Raw genomic sequence first — 22975 nt, 5'->3', positions numbered from 1 at the left:
GGTTTTAAGGAGCGTCTTAAAGAGGGAGAAAGAGGCAGAGAGGGGGAAAGGTTTAAGGAGGGAATTCCAGAGCTTAGGGCCAAGGCAGCAGAAGGCATGGCCGCCAACAGTGGAGCGATGAAAATCGGGGATGGGCAAGAGGCCAGAATTGGAGGAGTGCAGAGATCTTCTGTTTACAAATCCAGTACAGTGTCCTGTAGAATGTTTTTACCAGAACTTTGACTGCTCTTAGATCTCTCTCAGTGTTTGGTTATGGAACAGCATAGATGGGGGTCCAGAGAGAGATGTGTAGCCCATGCTCTTGGTTAGGGAGCATGCAGGCACAGGAGACTTCAGAAAGGGAAAAGTGGAAATAAAACTTACAAAAAAACCCAAATATAGTTAATAAGTGATTCTAAAAAAAATCAACGACATCTCAATTCACTGCATGAACAACAGGTTTAATATTTTCCGCTGTGTGAGGAGCACTGTGCAACTTGGCCCACCCACTTGCTTGCTGCAGATGTATAGGAGAAGATTAGAGGAAAAAGATGTGTGTGTGTTCCTTCATGGTTGGGTGTCCGCAGGGATTGTGGTCATAGTTTGGGACTGAGGCGCTCACTGGTGGAGTGCAGATTGAAAACTGCAGTTTCAATTGTGGTGAATTGACAAACTCAACCACACCATTCGGAGGAGCCCGCAAAACCTCCACTCAAAACTGGCCACATGCCCATTTCTCCTGCCCTTAAAGCTGCCCATAACTTGGCACTGACTTGGCAATCTCACTAGAAAGTCTATAAGGATGGCTGTCTTGGAAACACTAGTTTGATAAGGGTTAGACCTTCTACGACTGAGGCCAAACTGCATTAGTAAAAAAAAAAACTACAAATTAAGGACCTGCAGAGGTAAAGATAGTTTAAACTCGATCGTACCTGGACCAAAAGGGCCTGAGTCCGGTTATAAGAAATCACTCAACCCCTCCGCGGATTTTTTAGAACTGGGGTTAGGTATGTTTCTCCACAATCCAGCTGCATTAAAACTACATAAATAAAGAGCCTGAAACAACCTTGACATGTTCACTGGTTATTCATGAATCGTACTGGCCATGACGATTGCTTGAAAAGCACAATCCATAGCTCCACTCAGGATAAATCAACGCGGCATGACATTTATTTTTTTTTAAATCAAAGTCTACTGACAAATAACAGAGCACATCCATTTATTGCATAACATCAGAGCTGCAGACTACAGTCACTGTTCAGGCTGCTGCAAGAGCTAACCAGTCACAACACTTACTTTACTTCCATAATTTGAGCCTGTATCTCAGTTCCTACAGGACATTAGTATTTCTTTATATCGCCTCCTAATATGGTATTTTCTAATAACACTTGCATTTATATAATGTCTTATCATGTTGAAACATCCCAATGTGCGTCAAAGAATTAATTACATTTGAAATGTAGTTACTGTTGGTATGTAGGCAACAGCTTCTAACCTAACATCTGTCAAGACCCAGTAAGCAGACACTGCTAAAGTCAGCTCCTTTATCCCGGCAGTGGGATCATGGACACGCATTGTCACACAAATCTCAAGCAAGGTTAGGCATTCAAGAACATTTTGCTTCTCATGGAAGGCATTTGGCAGCTTTAAATTCACATAAAAACAGAAAATGCTGGAAACACTCAGCAGGTCAGGCAGCATCTGTGGCGAGAGAAACAGAGTTAACGTTTCAGGTCGATGACCTTTCATCAGATATGTTGGAGTGTGTGTGTGTGTGTGTGTGTGCATGTATGTGTGTGTGTGTGTGATTATGCATCTGATGAAATGTCATCGACCTGAAACGTTAACTCTGTTTCTCTCTCCACAGATGCTGCCTGATCTGCTAAGCGTTCCCAGCATTTTCTGTTTTTATTTCAGATTTCCAGCCTCCGCAGTATTTTGCTATTGTTAAAAAGGCAGGTGGTGAGAAGTAGGATTGAGGGTTATCAGGATAACTAATAACTGTTTGATTCTTAGCATTAGTTGTTGGGGTAGAAATTCATCTTGAGAGATAGCGCAAAATGGGCAATAGCGAATTGGAAGAGAAAATGGAGCGGATTGTAAAACGGGCTGCCAATTCACTATCGCTCATTTTGCTCTACCACCTAACGTGAATTTCTACCATGTTAGCTTAGTGATTGCTGAAGTAAGGGATCAACAGGTGGTGTGGGAGGAAAGTCCATGATAGATTTCCCAATCTCACTCTAGAAGACGAGAGGGATAGCTGGTTAAAGAAACAATATGTCACCGCAGAGTACTAAGCGTGAGCTCCTCTGAGGTTGAGGTGAAGATGCATTAATGAGGTAGAGTAGAGGAAGCTTTACTGTGCCTGTATATAACTGATGTGAGAGTGCTTGCACATACACACACAAACTAATATTTCCCTAAAAGGGAAAGGTCACTGTTAATTATCATTGTGTAATTCTCTTATGATTTGGTTTCTTAAGTTAGCTTTAAGCAATTACGTTTTGTTGAAAAATCCATGGAAACTAAAGTGAAGAGCCTGGTAACTTATTAATAGTATCTGGATACAGGAAACTCTTTGGTATCCGGCACCGACAGGACTGCCGTGTTGCCGGTTGATCAAAAATTCCGGATGACGGAGAGGGTTATCTACCGAGGCTATTTTTAACAAAGAAAAAATGTTTTAAATCAAGAAATGTGCAGTATACAGTAATTGGGTACTCACCTACAGAATGTTGTGTTAAATGAATGGTGGAAGATACTTGATTAAGTACAGTACTGCCAGTTGAGGGTAATGCAATGCTGTTGAGATACCGCGGCAAACGTGGGAGTCGAGACCAGAGCGAGTAAAACACAACTGCTTTTATTCTACCTCATGGCAAAGAGAAACTGGAAAAGCCCGCGCATCCACTTAAATACTCCCCAGACAGGAAGTGCTCCCGGCAGCCTGTCCCTGCGGGAAACCTGTTGCTGGAGGAAAGGGCCCCCAGCTGGGGGCATCTGCTTAAACTGTCCATGCCGCCGTGAGCGGATTATGTCCAGTGGTGGCGTGTCGCCACAGAGCTCCCCCCAGAATCCGCTTAGGAGGAGTGGACGAGTCGTGACGGTGGTCTGATGGTTCTGCCGCAGCGGCTCTGAGTGGTCGCTGGTCTAGTTGGTGGGGCCGGGCGGTTCGCCGCCGGCTGTGCTGGCTTGCTGGCGGGATGGCCTCCAGTTGGAGGCCGGGCCACGGGGACCTGTTCCCCTGGTTCTGTGTGTGCTGGTTTGAGCCGGTCGATGGAGACTGTGTCGACCCTGTCGCCGAGTCGCAGCTTGAAGACCTTGTCCCCGGTTTGTAGTACCTCGTACGGTCCGTTGTACGGGGGTCGCAGGGGCCCGCGGTGCGCGTCGTGTCGCACGAAGACGAAGCGCGCCTGCTGTAAATTTGGCGGGACGTGAGGTGCGAGTTCGCCGTGTCGGTTGACCGGAAGTGGGGCGAACTGCTGAGCGGAAGAGAAAGAGTTGAGCCGCTGCTGTTCGGCCGACCAAGGCGTGGTAGCCTCCGGAAGGAATTCGCCTGGGACGCGCAGCGGTTGTCCGTAGACTAACTCCACTGCTGAGGACTGGAGGTCTTCCTTGACCGCGGTGCGTAGGCCTAGTAGCACCCACGGTAGGCGGTCAGTCCAGGTACTGTCCTGCAGGCCGGCGCGGAATGAGGCCTTGAGTGACCTGTGGAAGCGTTCACAAAGCCCGTTGGCCTGCGGGTGGTACGCCGTGGTTCGGTGGAGCGTCACCCCGAGGTTGCGTGCTGTGGCCGTCCAGAGTTCGGAGGTGAACTGGGCGCCTCTGTCGGAGGTTATGTCGGCCGGTACGCCAAACCTCGCAACCCAGGTGTTAACGAACGCCCTGGCGATGTCGGCTGTGGTGGTGGAGGTCAGCGGCACTGCCTCAGGCCAGCATGTGTAGCGGTCGACCATCGTGAGGAGATAAGTTTGGCCTTGCGATGGCGGCAGAGGACCGACGATGTCGACGTGTACGTGGTCGAAGTGGCGGCTGGGTACCTCAAAGTCTCCCAGGGGTGCTTTTGTGTGCAGCTGTACCTTAGCCCGTTGGCAGGCGAGGCAGGAGGTGGCCCAAGTCCGAACATCTTTGCTGAGGCCGCGCCAGACGAAGCGCTGGGAGAGGAGTTTGACGGATGCGCGGGAACCCGGGTGGGAGAGCCCGTGGAGCGCGTCGAAGGTGCGGCGGCGCCAGGTTGCAGGGACGACCGGCCTGGGTTGGCCGAGTGAGACGTCGCAAGTGACTGCCGTGGCTTCAGGCCCGTGCGCGACCTTGGTTAAGCGTAGCCCTGGCAGGCTGGTAGCCGCCGAGAGGAGGTCTGGTTCCGTGAGCTGGGCCGCTGCTAGTTGCGCGTAGTCGACCGCGAGGTGATTCGCGCAGATGGCGGGACGGGAAAGGCAGTTGGCGACAACGTTGTCTCTACCGGAGACGTGCTGGATGTCCGTAGTAAACTCGGACACGGCCGCGAGCTGGCGCTGCTGCCTAGCGGACCAGGGTTCGGTGTGCTTGGCCATCGCGTATATGAGCGGCTTGTGGTCCACGTACGCGGTGAAGGGGCGGCCTTCCAGGAGGAACCTGAAATGGCGGACCGACAGGTGGAGCGCGAGAAGCTTGCGGTCGAAAGTGGAGTATTTGACCTCCAGGGGGCGCAGTTGGCGGCTGTAGAAGGCAAGTGGCTGCCATGCGCCATTGACCCACTGCTCGAACACGGCACCGACCGCGTGGTCGGAGGCGTTGGTGGTGAGCGCGACCCGGGCGTCGGCCCTCGGGTGCGCGAGCAGGGTGGCGTCGGCGAGCGCGTTTTTGGTGGCGTCGAAGGCGGCTGACATGTCAGTGGTCCAGGCTACATCCATCTTGCCAGATTTACCTCGGAGGGAGTTGTATAGGGGCTTCATGAGGGCTGCAGCTCTGGGGATGAACCTGTTGTAGAAGTTCACCATCCCGAGGAACTCCTGGAGGCCCTTGATGGTTGTGGGGCGGGGGAATTGCTGGACGGCCTGCACCTTGTTGGGCAGGGGGACGGCCCCAGCAGGGGTGATGTGGTGACCGAGAAAATCGATCTCGGTTAGGCCGAATTGGCACTTCGCCGGGCTGAGGATGAGCCCGTGTTGGGCTAGGCACCCGAACAGGATGCGAAGGTGTTCGAGGTGTTCCTGTTTGGAGGAGCTGGCCACGAGAATGTCGTCTAGATAGACGAATAGGAAGTTCAGGTCCCGGAGGACTGAGTCCATAAGGCGCTGGAAAGCCTGGGCTGCATTCTTGAGGCCGAAGGGCATCCTCAGGAACTCGAACAGGCCGAATGGGGTGATGACGGCCGTTTTGGGGATGTCCGCGGGGTGTACGGGGACTTGGTGGTAACCGCGCACCAGGTCGACCTTGGAAAAGACGGTTCGTCCGGCCAGTCGGGCCGAGAAGTCCTGGATGTGTGGCACCGGGTATCGGTCGGGGGTGGTGGCGTCGTTGAGGCGGCGGTAGTCCCCGCAAGGGCACCAGCCTCCGCCGGGCTTGGGGGCGATGTGGAGGGGCGAGGCCCAAGGGCTGCTGGAGCGGCGGATGATGCCGAGTTGTTCCATGGTGGTGAACTCGGCCCGTGCGATTTCCAGCTTGGCCGGGTTGAGTCTGCGGGCGTCGGCAGAAACTGGGGGGCCGGTGGTGGGGATATAGTGCTCCACACCGTGTTTGGCGGCTTTGGCCGAAAAGGTCGGGTTAGTGAGGGCGGGAAACTCGGCTAGGAGTGCCGAGTAGTCGTCCGTGGCTCTGGCGAGGCAGTAGGTCATCAGACCGGCCGAACGGGCCGGGGTGAATGCGCCAGGGATGGGGGCCATAGTGTTGATGTCGACGAGGCGGTGCCTCGGAGTGTCGACAAGGAGACCGTGGGCGCGTAGGAAGTCGGCGCCGATGAGTGGGCAGAGGACCTTGGCTGTGAGGAACTCCCAGCGGTAGCGGCGGCCCGCGAGGTCGAGCGTGACCATGCGGGTGCCATATGTGCGGATGTCAGAGCCATTGGCTGCGGCCAGCGTGATACCCCGTGTGCCGGGTTGGATTTCGAGGGCGGAGGCGGGGGTGATGCTGTGCTGGGCCCCTGTGTCGCACAGAAATCGGCGGTTGTTTCTGTCGTCGGTGACGTACAGTAGAGGCCCCTTTTGCCCCGCGGCCATCGCTGGGGCCGGTGCCGGGGGGGGGGGGGTTGAAAGTACACGGTGGCGTGCAGCGTTGGGCCCTAGCGCCAAAACAGGTGTGGTAGTAGCAGTGACCCGGAGCGGTAGGGCGGTTGGGCCTAGTGGGCCGGGAAGCCCGCGTGGTCGTTGCCGTGAGGTCGGGCGCGACGTCGCGAGCGGACTGTGCAGAGAGCAGCCGGTCGGCCTTTTCGGCTATGTCATTCAGGTCCGTGGAGCCAGACTCCACAATGAGCGGGCAGATGCTGGCGGGGAGCTACCGAATGAAAAGCGTGCGAAAGAGGGCGCCGGTGTTTTTGTCGTCCGAGAGGGACAGCATGTGGGAAAGCAGATCCGAGGGTGAAGCATCACCAAGGCCGGGGAGGTCAAGGAGTTGGCAGTTGCGCTGGTAAGAGGATGTTTGAAATTTTTTAAGGAGCGCAGCCTTCAGATGTTCGTACTTGCCTTCCGGTGGTGGATCCTGCAGCGCTGCCCAAACCTTGGGGACTGTGGCGTAGGTGAGAGAGGAGACGAGGTAGTCGTACTTTGTGGCGTCGACTGTAATGTGTTTCAGCCGGAATCTGGACTCAGCTTGAACAAACCAGGCTTCGGCCAGGTTCACCCAAAAGTCCGGTAGTTTTACCGTGACTGCGTTTGTTTCCGCCATGCTAGCTTAGGATTCGTCCTGAGCGTCGGGGTCACCAGTGTTGAGATACCGCGGCAAACGTGGGAGTCGAGACCAGAGCTAGTAAAACACAACTGCTTTTATTCTACCTCATGGCAAAGAGAAACTGGAAAAGCCCGCGCATCCACTTAAATACTCCCCAGACAGGAAGTGCTCCCGGCAGCCTGTCCCTGCGGGAAACCAGTTGCTGGAGGAAAGGGCCCCCGGCTGGGGGCGTCTGCTTAAACTGTCCGTGCCGCCGTGAGCGGATTATGTCCAGTGGTGGCGTGTCGCCACAATGCAATGAATACCAGGGAGACACACAGTACCCCTGTAAAATGGCGGATCAGAAGAGACTACCGGCAGCGCGGGAGAGTCAGACTCCTGTTACAGGGGTATTGAGGTGTTCCGACTTCCGACAGCATCAAGAAGCCGAGTAGTGGCAGTTTGGAGAACTATTCCCACTGGCTAACTCAGCCACCGCGGAAGACTCAGACTCGGCAACATTGCCGGTTATTGAGGTGTTGTTTTTGGAGTGAGAATTTTGCCGGTTAATAGAGAATTCCGGATATTTAGGTGCCGTTTAAATGAGAGTTTCCAGTAATAACATAAAACAGTTTAAGAGTATCACTGCAGCAGATGTGCATGGACATGCTCGGAGGGTCTCAGGTGCCGATGACTCCTGCACTGAGGAGCCTGAGGCAGGGAAGCAAACTCCTCTAAAGTAAATCCAATGTCAAGTAACATCATTTTATTATAAACCAGCTATTGGCAAAAACATTACATTTGTACATAACAGTAAAGGGTGATGAGAGAATCCAGCACAGGGAGACAAAGAATGTCTGTTCAGTTTTGTAAGAAGTTAAAAAGTGGGTGTATCAGTCAATACATTGAGCAAGCACTGAGCAATCAACATGTACAATAGCTTCATCCGATGTGCAAATGAGTGTACACTTGAATAGACAATGGCTTCATCAAATACATATATTTGACTGTAAAAAGAAAGTTAAAAGGGCCATCCACATTTGAAATCATGAAGGTTGTGGTAATAATCTGGGCTGCAGTTCCAAATCTACTATATATTAAATTAAGTACATAAGGGATACATTTAATTGAAAACTCATTATCAGTCCCCGCTGGAATCCTGTATGGGGCGCAGTGGTCGGTATTTTTAATATTAAAGGTGAAATTCAACATTAGCGATGGCACAAAACAAGTGGTAATGTGTCGGACGGCTTTCGTTCCCTTTCTATTGACTTCAATGGAAAAGAAAATCGAACGGGGAGTCGGACGGCCGATCCACTATCATCCAGTCTGCGCCACTGCCGAAGCTGAATTTCACCCCCTCAGACCTTGTGACGTGCATTAGCTGTTATTTAACGTTTTCTACATTACATAGTGACTACACTTCAAAAGTACTTCATTGACCGTAAAGCTCTTTGGGGCATCGTGAGGTCGTGAAAGGCCCTATATAAATACAAGTCTTTCTTTTCTTTTATAGGGGGAGCATATCACCCTGGATTACACAATCTGGCCACTGGGGATTCCCACAAATTGCTCAAAGTGAATTCTGAAAAAAAATTAATTGCCATTTTTTTCCCTCAGTAACGGACATTTCTACGTCCAAAATAAGGGTTTAATCAAAAGAAATTAAAAATGGCATATTTCACATAATATGATTAAATTCATTCACTAATCTTTTGGTATCAGCCAGGGCTCAGCACTCTCCCCTCTGAGCCAGAAGGTCGTGGGTTCAAGTCCCACTCCAGGGCTTGAGATGTCCCGAGGATGTGAAAAGCTCTATATGAATGCAAGTTCTTTCTTTTCTGTTTTTAATGCCTTCATTAAACTTTTTACTTGAAGACCTCAGCCGCTCTCAAAAATCTGAGCTTAGATTTGGTATTTTTGCCCAGTGCTCTGACTCTGTGGGCGTCGATTTGGATTGTGCGGTGCGCCTAATTTCCCAGGATGTGGCACTTCTATTCAGTTAGTTGTACTGAAGGAGTATTTTTCTTTAGCTTCTAGCACTTTCTATTCAGTATCTGTTCTTTAAATCATTTTGAAAAACAAGGGAAACAAAAGGAAAGAGAGAGACAGAAGCAGAAAAGGAGCGACTGTGAAGCAGCAACATTGGAGAGTGACCATATTCTATGACTTACTGTATGCAACACCACAGGAGATTTGACTAGTGCTAATAAACTATGAAAAGCTCCCTATGTATTTAGTCTATGTTTTGTTGCAGGACAACTTCTACAATGGATATCCTGCAGCAGGCCCCACAAATGAGCAATGGTGCTGAGCAAACTTTTTCTGTCTATGTGTCCCTGATTTATTTGGAATTAACTTTGATACCCAGCACTGCAAGGGGGAAATGATCCCCCACAGAGACTGTTGCAATTTGGATCATGTTTTTGTTCAGGACAGAGCTTGTGCCATATTAGGGAAAACTTTACGTGCTGTTTTCTAAACCAAATTATTGAAAATTGCTGTGGAATTCATTAATTTTTTCCGTTGTGGGATTAGAAAGTCATTTCTCTGCAGGCCCTCTGTGGATTCCAGTCAAACACAGGCTGGGTCTGTTAGGGGTGATTCCCCAGTGGGGCATCTCCTGCTGAGGACGGGTGCTGGTCAGGAAACCGCGAGCCTGGCAGTGCCTCATTTTCTATCCAATAACTTAAACGATGGAAAATCAAGCTCCGTGATTTTCCAATCAGTATCGCTCCGTGAGGAGCACCCGATTGGAAAATCAGTCCTGTCGTCTTAATATTAATATTGATTATTGACCTTTTTTTGTGAATCTTGTGCTGATTAAGGTGAGGGATGTTTGTGCTGGGGAATGGAACATTTTCCATTTTGGGCATCCACTGTCAGCATCAAGCACTCCCATTTGTGAGTTATAGAGCAATTAGATCCAGAGCTAACTCTACACTGCCCCAACAATGTGCCTCCTCTAACCTCAGAAAAGCACCCTTCACTGCAACAGTATGACATTTTTCCATTTCCCACATCAGCTAATTCGTGGCCTCTCTGAGTGAGATTACTAATTTATAGCAAATTGCCAGCAGTTGTGTGCTGTGGGTTTGTGACTACCTGCAGTGTGAATGCCTGAACTCATTTAATGGAGCTGCCCTTGCGTTTGACAGACAGAGATCTTCATCCCATTAGTCTAGGCTGGATTTGAAAGCAGAGGTGAAATACCGCATGCTGACCCACTGCAACCATTCCCCGGACATTTTAAAACCTACAACACCTCTGGGCGTTGTTGGCTGGTGGGACATGGGTCTCCACCATGAACCCCACATATGAGTTTTGATCTGTTTTGAGCTGGTTAAGTGAAGCTCTGAGCAGAACTGAAATGCTTCTTTGGAGGGAGGGCAAACCAGAGAGTGGATCAACAACCTGCGTCCCTCTCACACTGGTTTTAGCGGCCAGCTCAGAACTACATAGGAGGAGGGCAGGCAACAAACTACCTTTTGAATCCATTGTTGGGATCTGACACTGTGTGAGGAGAGCCTTATAGAAGGGATCAGTTTTTTTTATAAGGGGCGCAATACATACATGCAAACCCCACTTGAATGTTTCCAAAATTCCCTTCCCAGCAGAATCCAAAGTATGATGCATGCAGATCTGTACTGTAGCTAATTCTCCTCTGACAGCGTACATGCTGTTTTCCTGTAGGGACACACCCCACTAACTAAGCCCAGAGAACTTAGGCATGGGTTTGCAAAGGTCATGGCTTAGGGACACCCCACCGTTCCACCCAGTAGGGATACAGCTAGGGTTTAACCAATTATGACCATATATCTCATCAGCAAAGAGCAGCAGGAAGCTCCCTGCTGCTTCTCCAGCTTGGACTATCCAACCCTTTGGAGCATCAGATTCCAAGGGTACCCAGGGCCAGGTGGGAAGATTCCCAGCTCCCAGAGACAAGTCTACATCTCAAATCTCAATAATGAGCCAGGTTCGTTAATCAATCATCGACAGCAACCCAGAGTACGCAAATGTGTCTGATTCAGATACCAGATTACCAGCTCTGCCGTAGAGGACAGACTCGGTTCCAATCTCCCATCAGCAGACACGGTCATCAAAAGTTCAGCACATAAGTGCCTGAGCATACACAATGGTGCTGCAAGTTTTGGAATAAACTGGAACACCTCATATGTGGTGGGAATAACATCAACAGTGCAACTGAGGCAGCAATATTCAGCGTTCTTCAGGAGTCTGGACTTGTGTTGGCAAGAACATAAGAATAGGAGTAGGCCATACGGCCCTTCGAGCCTGCTTCGCCATTCACTAAGATCATGGCTGATCTTCTACCGCAACTCCACTTTCCCGCCCGATCCTCATATCCCTTGATTCCCTTAGTGGCCAAGGTTAGGTATACCAGCAACTTCACTAGTTTTAACTTAGTCAACTGGTATAGAAAACTCCCTGCTCCTTTCCTTTCTCTACCAATGACTTGGGGTGGAATGTACAATGTGGCAAGTAAGTTCAATATAGGAATTGTTAGATTGAATGCTTTCAATAAAATGACCTTTATGGGAGCAGTCTTGGCATTTCTATTGAAGGTGGGTGTCTGGCACAGGCCCTTGTTTTGAAGTTTGGCCTCAGTCCTGTTGCTGCTTCCAAATCCAGCGCATTCTTTTCTCAGTAGCAGTACATTAATCCCCTGTGTCGACTGTCACGCAGAGGAACAGAACATTTTCACATCCAAAGATATCTGAAGCAAACTCATACATCAGGCGCAAAACTCAATGATACAAATCATTTCACTTTCAGTCTAATATTTTTCTCCGGAGCCATGCCTGTTTTCCGCTGTACCACGCACACTAAAGGTTTTTAAGTATTGCAGACTCTGCAGTCGTCAGCAGCCTTATAACAAGTTAGAGCCACAACTGAAATGGGGACCGGCTGTGTGCAGTTTTCAGAAAAGAATTCTGACAAAGCTCCAACATCTCTTTTGAACTGTTTCAGCTCCTATGAAACTTGAAAGGTATCAGGCCAAAAAGGACAACCAAGGTTGTTTTTATTAAAAGAACATTATTGAACACTTCAATTTATTCTGAAATGCTTGCTTCTATAATTATGGTGATATTTATGCTTATTCTAATATTTATAAGCAGGTTGGCCACGTAGGGTATGTCATATTGGCTCTGCTAGAATAAGCTGAAAGCTGTGGTGCTCTCTGACAATGCAGGACTTCAATAGAATGACATTACAGCACAGAACCCAACAGGTCTATGCTGGTGTTTATGCTCCACAAGAGCCTCCTCCCACCTTACTGCATCTAACCCTATCAACATATCCTTCTATTCCTTTCTTGTGCTTATCTAGCTTCTCCTTAAATGCATCTATGCTAATCGCCTCAACCACTCCCTGTGGTAGCAAGTTCTACGTTCTCACCACTCTCTGGGTAAAGAAGGTTCTCCTGAATTCCTTATTGGATCTATTAGTGACTATCTTATATTTACGGCCCCTAGTTCTGGACCCCCCCCCCCACAAGTGGAAACATTCTATCACCAAATAACAAAACGATAAGAATATTGTTTTCTAGATTACTCAAAGTCTAATTGCTGCAAATAGGTACATCCTGACAAGGTCAGTTAGAGGATAATTGCTCGTAGGGCGATCCTGAGATCAATTAATAGGTATTTTCTGTTACTGGTAGATTTCTCTGTAGACTGGCAGGTGCTGATGAATTGCTGGCCCCTCCCCAAGGGCAAAATAAACCAGCAGTAAATGACTGTTTTTCTATTTTTTTAATACATTTTGACACAGAAGTTTGCATATGTGACAGGGTGTGACACCTAAAGTGTGATAGCTGCGTCTCAAAACGTTCATCTTTATAGATGAATAATATGGCTGCAATGAAATCATTGAAGTTAAAGCACAGAAAGAGGCCATCCAGCCCATCATTATCTTTTCAACTGGAGCTGTCTATTCTAATCCCACTCCTCTGTCCTTTCTGTATATACTTTTATATTCTTCCTTTTTAAATACCTATCCAATTGCTTTTTGAATGATGTTATGTTAAAAGCTACTTGGGTTGAAGTGTTCCATATTCTAAGAACCCTCTGTGAAAAAAAATCTTCTAATTCCTCTCTTTTATTTTCCCATGATAACTTTGGGTCTCTCCTATGTTACCCATTCATCAAACAGTGAAGACGATTGTTCACTATGTGGCCTCTCAAAATCTCTGGGCATGTTGAAAAACTTGGTTAGCTTCCGTCTTAACCGTCTGAAAAAAGCCCTAGTTTTTCAAGCCTGCCTTCATATCTAAAACATTTCATTTGTGGTATCATTCTAGTGAATCTTCACTGCATCTTATCCATGGCACTGTTATCTCTGCTATAATGGAGTGCACAGAACCACATACAATACCCCAACTGTGGCCAAATTAAGGTCTTGCTCAAATTTAACATTTCTTTCCTTTCATAGTCACCGCCCCCGTGAATAAAACCCACGTGTTTTTTTATGACCTTTATTTCCATTCATTTTAATTTTAAATCCTCAAATGCCACAAGAGTTAAAAGTGGATTTTTATTTGTTAAAACTAACTGCTTCTCAAAGGGGTGCTTTATTTAGGTCTTCTGAGAATCAAACCTGAGCAACGGTTTTGCGCGTGTTTATTTTAGTTGCTGCTGGATTCCTTATTATTTTTGTCCTTCTTTGTATTGGGCCCCTCCCAGGCCATGCACTGTTGCCCAGTGGAGAGGGCCACAGACTTTCTATAACTGAGTGCAAGAAGGTGTGAATGATTTGGACAACCATTCGTCCTTCACAAGCACATAGGAGCAAAACCCGACGGAGAAACTGAGAAATTAATTTTTATAATTCATTAGTATTAAATGTGCTTTCCAGTTTGCATTGATTAGATTGATTGAAAAGAAATCACTGACAAAAACGCTTGCAGTTAATGGTTCCCTTGCTGCAGTACCAATTACTGACATACAGGCAAGATCGCCTTGCAAAATTAGGTTGCTGTGTCATCTTGGAGGAGATTCCCTCTGAGCGCTGTGTTGGTGACATTGTAAGTGAAATGGGACAATTTCCTGTTTTGGTTGCATCTAGCAATATCATAAATGTGTTACTTTGGAACATTTTCACAGTTTCACTCGAATTAGTCGAGAATGGAAATCTGTGTTGACAATGTCTCTAATACAGAGCGACCAGACGATATCTGCCACCTAATAATCTGGTCACTGTGCTGTGCGCTCACGTTGCCTTGATTTTAGTTGTCTGATGCACACGACAAGCATTTGTTTTTTGTACAAGAGGACTGGAGTCACATGAAGCATTGTTCGCTACGCATCAGGGGCTCACTGTGAAAATAGCTCTAGTGGCTGTCATATCACACGGGCCATTGATCAACCTTCCTCACACTACATATACAATTAGCTCTCACTCTAGCAAACAAGCAACCCCGCCCCATTCTCGCCTACTCTTGGGTGAAGCTTTATTGTGGTCACTTTTGATAAATGTCAAGTTAAGTGCCAGGTAAAAAGAATTGGTTTATTGCACCCCATGAGTTAATTTTTCCTCAAAAGTTAATTTTTTTTCAAATCATCCCAGTACGTATAGAATCACAATGGTACTGGTATCAAACTGAGTTCTAACCTCCCAAATAGCAACATCTCTCTCACTCACACACACACACCGTTAACTTCAGTGAAAGTCTTACCTGGTAAATCATTACTTTGAAGTTATTCCGTTTCAGTAGCGTGGCCTCATTTGCCTCAAGTTTCTTGATCTGTGCACCCTGCTTCTCCATGTTGTACTTGATGGTCTTAACGTTGACATTGACTTTTCGGATCTTCTCCAGCATCTTGTTGACACTGTTGCTGGTGGTCGTGTGCGACTTCGTAAGCTTGCTCAGCTCGCTCTGAATGCTGAACACGGCGTTTTCCATCTCCAGGTGCCGCTGCTCCAGCTGCTGCTGGCTGGTTTGGATCTGATCGACCATGCCCACCACTTTGTCTAGGAGGGTGAGCACCAGAACCCCATTGAACTGAGGCTCTTGCTTCGGGCTTTCATCCTGCTCTTGCAGCTCGGGGACTTCGGGAACCTCAGGACTTTCCTGCTCTTCGGTCTGCATGGAGTCTGCCATGGTTAGAAATGTCAAACTGGGATTCAAAATACCGACTGAACCCGGGCTGTCTGTGCTGGGATGCAAGCCAGTGCTGTGGAGAGAGAGAGAGAGGAGAGTGTATGTGTGTGCGCTCACTCCAGTTACACAGCTGCTCAAGAAGCATCCAAAAAAAATTTGCAAGCTTAAAAGGACATCGGCTAACTCCACCTAGCTGTGCAGAGCAAGACTGCGAAAGTACACGTCAGCCCCCTCCTTAAATTATTAGAATAGTTGGGAGGGAGTTGAAGACTTCCAATACAAGCACAGGCACATCTAATGAGGAATGCACACTGCTAACATAAAATATGCTAGACCTTAGACAGGAATGCACACAGAGCTGGGCTCTGCACTTTGTATTAGAGACACTGTGGAATTGCTGCTGGTCAAATCCTGCTTCGAAACAGACTGCTGCACAAACTATTACGTAGACCCACATATACAAAGGGACAGCTGAATTTCCATTGTAGCAAATCTACTTGCCTAAGCAGTTTCTGTTTGTAAAGAAAGCTAGATTTTAGTGCCGAGTCCAAGCCACTGTTTAATCCAGCCGCAGCTAACATCCTATCCATTGCTTTACTGCAACTTTGAACCAATTTCTTTCAAAATGAGCATAAATCTATATTTAGGCTCTCACTGTTATCTGTGTTTTTCTGCAGTCGGTAAAATTTCACATCTGTGTAACATTCTAAAAATGAAGCAGGCTTGAAACAGCTGGAAACACTTTCCTAAGATTAAAAAAAAAATCAGTCAACAAAAGCGGCATCATACAAACTGGGGCTTTGTGCTGGAATAAAAGTTCACTAGAGAACCCCTTGAGTAGTAAAGGGTTTACAAAGAATAATGAATAAGGAGTGAGGAATAACATGGAGAATGCTTTCTCCGTGTGATGTTACATAAGCCGCAACGATCATGACGCGGCGATCATGACGATCATTCACTAGAGTTTAGAAGAATGAGAGGGGATCTCATTGAAACGTATAAAATTCTGACAGGGCTAAACAGACTGGATGCAGGGAGGATGTTTCCCCTGGCTGGGGAGGTCTAGAGCGAGGGGTCACAGTCTCAGGATACGGGGTAGGACATTTAGGACTGAGATGAGGAGAAATTTCTTCACTCAGAGGGTGGTGAACCTGTGGAATTCTCTACCACAGAAGGCTGTGGAGGCCAAGTCACTGAATATACTTAAGAAGGAGGTAGATAGATTTCTAGACGCAAAAGGCGTCAAGGGGTATGGGGAGAGAGCGGGAATATGGTATTGAGATAGAGGATCAGCCATGATCATATTGAATGGCGGAGCAGGCTCGAAGGGCCGAATGGCCTACTCCTGCTCCTATTTTTCAATGTTTCTATTTCTATGGCCTCTTTTTTCCTAATACAAACCGAGTTTATTAATAAAAAAAAATTCTAATTTTTCCCCTTCTTTTCTCTGTTCTTCTGAAGGGGCAAATTATTCTCTCTCGCTGGTCTATGATTCTGTGCTGGCAGACCTCTGAAAGCTCTCCCAGATGACCATTCTCATGGCTAATGGCCATTTGGGAGAAGTATCAGAGAGTGTTTTTTTATGCTGTTTAACCATAAAGAGCATCACAAGAACAGCCAAGCCCATCCCTGTCCTCACTTAGTGGGAGGACTTCCTCTGTTCCTCTGTTCGTTACTTGTGGTGGTATCGTAAACAGCTACCTTATCCTCCAATTTAAATTCTTCTACAATTAATGAACAGACCGACTCTTGGGGCCGTGTTGCCTGGCCCCAGTCTGGCTGGGCGTTGGACAGTTGCAGTGTACCCAAAATGCGCTGCACCTTTCAAGGCCAGTCTGTGTCCGATTTTGGTGGTCCAGTCCATTAACATGGCCCAGTCACACCCCCACTCTCTGGCCGAGCCTTGCACCGGGAAATGGGGGGGATGGGGGGTGGAGAGCGGAGGGTTGTTGAAAGCCTGAGAGGCTTGCAGCTGCAGTCTTGGCTGCTGGAGAATGTAGTGTATGTACCCGTCTACCTTTAAGGGAACGATTGAGTGTAACCGTTCACCTTTAAGAGAACTACTTTAGGTGTGGCACTATTTGATTGGCTTCTGTATACAGTAATACCGACAGTGACCACACCAGTATATAAGTGATGTTACAGGATAACTAGGGCAGATTCGCCCTGACCTCTGAATAGTAAAGACCTGTTTGTTTGTACTTCAAAAGTCTGTGTATTTATTTACTGCACAACCCACAGACTTTACAGAGAACAAATAGAGTGTGGGGCTACACAATTTGCCCAGCTATCTTTGACTTGCTGCCCATCCCCTCAGATCCTCTGGTGTGAGAGGGTTCAAGGCACAAGGCACAAGCTTCTTGGGCTGCACCTGGATATGGCCACCACATAGACGTGAGGAGAGGAAATTGAGGTGGAAGTGCCGGAAATGGCCCCTCCCATCTCACTACCACAATAATGTTGGGCCGGCCCCTATTGCAGGGACGAGTCCTGCTCTGCTCCTGAGGGACAGCCCCGGGGCAACAGAAAGGTGTGAACAGCTGGTGCTGCGGAGACCTGAGGACAGAATTCGTGATGGTGTCAGTCACTGCAGGTTTTACTGAATGATAATTAACAGTTGATTGCCATGAAATAGCACAGTAAATATATGTTATTAGCTCACATTACCGAGAGGTTTGTCACTGACAGTGGCTGTCAGTGTGGATACTGGTAATCAATTCCCTCTCATCTATACACCCATCCCTGTCAACCACACTATTTACATGAGCACGTTAAACATTGACAATTGTCTGTATTTCGCGCCCTTGGAAACTGAGATATTTTGAGTCCTTTCTTCTCCAATTAATGAGTTGAAGGATTTACTAAAAGTTGTTGATATTTTTCTCATTTTGCGCACTTGCTCTGAGGTAGGTTTGTGGAGATTTGCTGATGTTGGACTGTGTGACGTTGCTGTATTTTGCTGTTGTCTGGTGATGTTACTTGCAGAGGAATGTTCCCAGTAACAGTGATGAAACTGACAGCAGTGTCCCCTATAGGCGATGGAATCAGAAATTGGCATTTCAAATTTTTAACAGCGTGTGTCCACCTCCAGGCCTTCAATTTTTAGTTGCTTAAAGCAGTGGCATACTTCACACTTGTGTCGACAAACACATCAGTGCCAAATACAACTAGTGTTGTCAGCTCATGTAAGACAGCCAATTGCAACTTAAAACAAAGATTATTCACTGTGTTGGATCCAATAAACTCCACCTTTGTTTCCTGTGACTCTGAGGGCCATTTTGGTCTCAAGATGGATACTCCGTCCTCAGCTGCCCTGTGCCTGTTCCTCCGAACTTGATCAACTTGGACAGCAGTCAATTTTGTCTGCTCTACTTTTGTGGCCCCCAGTTCTCAGTTTTGTTCTGTTCCTGTTTTGGAATTGCTCTGCATTTTGTTCCTTTTTTTAAAAAAGTCCTCGTTTGAGATGTAACTTTAGGGTCCATTTTAACCGCTGGTGGAGAATGGGCGGGAGGCAAGTGGAGTGCGTTCACTGCCTGCCCATTCTTGCTCGAGCCATTCAGCGGCCCGGGTAGAGTTGCCAACTCTGATTGGGTGGATTCCTGGCGGTTTCATCACATGACTTCCCACCTCGATCCGCCCCGCCCCCACACTCCCGCCATTGGTCCATCCTCCAGGTGGCACTGCCTTCCCCGGCCAATTGGAAAGGGAAGAGGCTCTTTGTTATCCAATTGGATTATTCTTGACTGTTACTGAAACAGCTCCTTTTCCCCCCATCTCCAATATTTTTTTAAACTAATAAATCAAGGTGATCAAAGAAAATGGAAAAAAAAACAATTTTTTATTAACGTCCCTATGGTTTTTCTCCTGGATTACCTGCAGCCGTGTCCAGGAGATTAACCTTCAATCCCTGGAGACTCCAGGACAATCCTGGAGAGTTGGCGACCCTAGGCCCGGGCAACATTGACATTCCGCCTGTGAGTAACGGGCGCCAAACAGGAGTCCCGCTGCAGCTCGGCGGTTCTGAGAGGACGGGAACTCAGCCGGCGTTTATGCTGAGCCTGCTGACTGACGGAGTCTTTTTGTGGCGGGGTGGGGGGGGGCGATGCTGGGGTCCCAGGATGGGCACTCCTGCTTCTCCTGGGCCCCACCAGAAAAAAAAGAGAAGAGGTCTTTCCTGAGCTGTTTACCGAGTGGCCTCTCACTGCCGGTACAAATGGGCAGGGCGCACCCTCCCACCAATTGTACCTCAAAATTGCAATCGGGGCCCTTTGTACGTCTTAGTGCCCTCATTAGCATGCTGTAATGTGGTCACGCCTTACCTTGTGAGAGGCCTGGGCAAAGAGGTGGCAGGGGAGGATCGGAGCGGGAACAGGGATGTGCAGCACTGTGATTTTAGGGCTGTGACTGCCTCATTCCCGCCCAGGCGCACCGAATTAAAATGGACCCTTTTACCTCTGTATTGCTGTACTGTCAATCTTGTGTTACGTTGGTTTTGAAATTTAGAAATAACTCTTAACAACAGGATAAAAGAGACACTACTCATCTAACTACCTGTGTGGTCCAAACAATCTAGAACGCCAACTCAAAAAGAGCTGATCGCATAATATACACACAAGCTCAATGGTAACGCAATGGTAAATGAAGTCTGTACTTCGTGATACTGATAGCTGAGTAGGTTCAACTACAATGCATGGATACGTGCCTCAACGCACCTCCTTGTCACATGGCAGCTGCTTCAAGACGCTCTAAGGGTAAATGGAAGATAGAACATGAAGTTCGGCACAACGTCCTATGCTAAATAAAAACAGAACATTTTGGAAACACTCAGCAGTTCAGGCAGCATCTGTGTGGTGGAACGTCATGCAACTGAAGCGTTAACCCTGGAATCCTAGAATCATAGAATAGTACAGCACAGAAGGAGGTCACTCGGCCCATCGAGTCTGTGCCGGCTCTTTCGACGAGCAATCCAGTTAGTCCCGCTCTTTCCCCATATCCCTGCAGTTTTTTTCTCCTTCAAGTATTTACTCTACCTTTCTCTCCCTCCACAGATGCTGCCTGACCTGCTGAGTGTTGCCAGCATTTTCTGATTTTATTTCAGATTTCCAGCGTCTGCAGTATTTTGTTTTTTATCCTTACGGCAAATCCTGTTTGTTTCTACATTCACCACGCCCAGCACAACCTGCTGCCTGGGCCCAGCAATTTTGGATGAAGAAGTCCTACAGGCAGTGAAAATGATGGTGTTTGATTGGATCTCACTGAGAATAAGCCTTTTGCCGCCGGAAGACATTTTCCCCAATGTTAGGAATCTGAACTACAAATCCCAGCGGCGGCAGCAGCAGCAGAAGACGGGAATGCTGAGCACCAAACAGAGAACCAGAAAAGGAAGATACACAACAGAAGGAGAAACCAAAAACTGGTGGGACCGACAAAAAAAAATCAAAAGTGACGGGGCAAAAACTCAGAGGGCATTCACACTCTACAGGTTTCACATTGAGATGTGAAAGTAAAGAAAGCTTGGCCATGGAGGACAAGCCTTTGAACAGAGCAACAACTGATCAGCTGGACAATACCATCTGTTCTATGGGTGACAGTGGGATTAAGAAAGACGTGCATTTATATAGCACCCTTCACAACCACCTCAAAACACTTTACAGCCAATGAAGTAGAGTCACTGTTGTAATGTGGGAAACGCAGCAGCCAATTTGTGTACAGCAAGGTCCCACAAAGAACAATGTGATAATGACCAGATAATCTGTTTTTGTTATGTTGGTTGAGGGATAAGTATTGGCCAGGACACCAGGGATAACTCCCCTGCTTTTCTTCAAAATAGTGCCATGGGATCTTTTACGTCCACCTGAGAGAGCAAATGGAGCCTCGTTTTAATGTCTCATCCGAAAGACGGCACCTCAGACAGTGCAGCACTCCACTGCAGTGTCAGCCTAGATTTATGTGTTCACGCCCCTGGAGCAGGACTTGAACCCACAACCTTCTGACTCAGAGGCGACTGTGCTTCCCACTGAGCCACAGCTGATACGGTAAACATCATTAGATCATGGTGTTTTATCACAAGATGGTGCCGTTGTGAGCAATGCTTCTACATCTAACACTGAAGAGGTGGCGAATTCAGTCACTGAAGGTAAGCATGCAGTTGCAGCAGGCGGTTAAGAAGGCAAATGGTATGTTGGCCTTCATAGCGAGAGGATTTGAGTACAGGAGCAAGGATGTCTTGCTGCAGTTGTACAGGGCCTTGGTGAGACCACACCTTGTGTATTGTGTGCAGCTTTGGTCGCCTTATCTGAGGAAGGATGTTCTTGCCATGGAGGGAGTGCAGCGAAGATTCACCAGACTGATACCTGGGATGGCAGGAATGACGTATGAGGAGAGATTGGGTCGATTGGGCTTATACTCGCTGGAGTTTAGAAGAATGAGAGGGGATCTCATTGAAACTTATAAAATTCTAACAGGACTAGACAGACTAGGTGCAGGAAGGATGTTCCCGATGGCGGGGGAGTCCAGAACCAGGGGTCACAGTCTAAGGATAAGGGGTAAGCCATTTAGGACAGAGATGAGGAGGAATTTCTTCACCCAGAGAGTGGTGAACCTGTGGAATTCTCTACCATAGAAGGCAGTTGAGGCCAATTCATTAAATATATTCAAGAAGGAGTTAGATATATTTCTTAAGGCTAAAGGGATCAAGGGATATGGGGAGAAGGCAGGGACAGGGTACTGAGTTTGGATGATCAGCCATGATCTCATTGAATGGCGGAGCAGGCTCGAGGGGCCGAATGACCTACTCCTGCTCCTATCTCCTATGTTTCTATGTTTCTATCAATTATTCACTTGACAAAGGACTTGTGGAAGGAGAATCTGAGTGACAGGGAGGCAGGTTGAAGCGGAGTGAGAATCCCTCTTCATTGAATCTCACTTCTGCTTCATTCTGGTGTCAGGCCAGCCCCTGACCTTGGATTCAGGCTGCGCTTACACGGTGCAAAAACCAAACAGCTTCACGCTGACACTACAGTTACTGTGTGAATCCAATCTTAAACAGCAAAACGGAAGATTGAATTTATTGGGGGAAAACAATGATAGTCGGATGGAGTGTGTTACCAGGGTGTTCTGACGATGATAGGACCTGCACTAACTTAACTCTCTCAGTCTGTGGTGCCATCAGAACACTTCTGTTGAGCTACAACCGGGCACTGCTTGTCGAATCAAACGTTGCTGCTATATTCAGTGGTGTTTCCCAGAAAGCTGGGACGGGAAGTAGGGCTGGTTGCAGCATTAATAAATTCATTGTGAATCTGTTTTCAGCTGTTCTGGCCCTGTCCAGATAACTTAGTTCAATCTCTTTATTTCCTACACGACAGACTGTGAAAAACTGATTTCCCCAACTTCCCCTTTGCGGCTAATGAATTAACCATGGCTTAAAGGCACTTCCTACCCTCGGTCTTTGCAGGAAATGTAATCAGATGCAAGGTCACGCTAATCACCAGACCCATGCAAACATCCACAATGGTGAGAATGAGGAAATATATGTTAAGTAAATATTTTAAACACCCTACACAAAGGTGAACTGTTTAATTGTGTGTTGCTGTTCTCTTCATTGCCACAAGGGGGAGATGACAGCCCTCTCTGCCTTTATTAGCTGCTGTAAAATATTACAATATGGTTAATTCAGTTGGTTTATTATTTAATATTTAGAGTTGTAATATATTCCTTTAATCCGCTAATTTTGCTGCATATGCATTTGGAAAACAACTTCCACCATGATCCCATTTCGTGACACGCGATTAATGTAGCAGTTTCTAAATATACTGAGTTAATTATAGCTCCCGTGTCAAATTCTGTACACTGATAGTAATGTCGTGCAGAGTAGAGATCAGATAAACGCAAAGAGGTTCACAGCTACTGAAAACCTTCACTTCATTGTGTGAAAAACTGATTTCCTCCAGTTGTTCAGGTAGTTTATTTGAATGGCCTCATAACCTCTTGTGTAGGCCTACTGAAGTGGAATAGTACAAGGGAGTT

The 22975-nt window shown here is 47.4% G+C and overlaps 1 protein-coding gene across 2 annotated transcripts in view; it reads right to left on the bottom strand.

The window, feature by feature from the left end:
• Positions 1 to 15300, bottom strand: part of cavin1b (caveolae associated protein 1b) — a 66810-nt gene extending 51510 nt beyond the window's left edge. The window contains exon 1 of one of the 2 annotated variants that reach the window (XR_015073458.1): positions 2708 to 4732. Coding sequence is in view for 1 of the 2 variants with exons in the window: in XM_085966451.1 (XP_085822577.1) it covers positions 14522 to 14947 (426 nt within the window). In the remaining variant the exon portion in view is untranslated. Of the gene's footprint in view, positions 1 to 2707; positions 4733 to 14521 lie in introns of those variants that run through there. The other variant, XM_085966451.1, reaches the window with a different exon arrangement.
• Positions 15301 to 22975: the final 7675 nt, after the last annotated feature.

Source organism: Somniosus microcephalus, chromosome 24 (assembly GCF_052327205.1).
Source record: "Somniosus microcephalus isolate GS21.2 chromosome 24, FLI_Smic_1.0, whole genome shotgun sequence".
NCBI lineage: Eukaryota > Metazoa > Chordata > Chondrichthyes > Squaliformes > Somniosidae > Somniosus > Somniosus microcephalus.
Note: the sequence above shows the minus strand (reverse complement) of the source record. Positions and strands in the feature narration are given on the sequence as shown.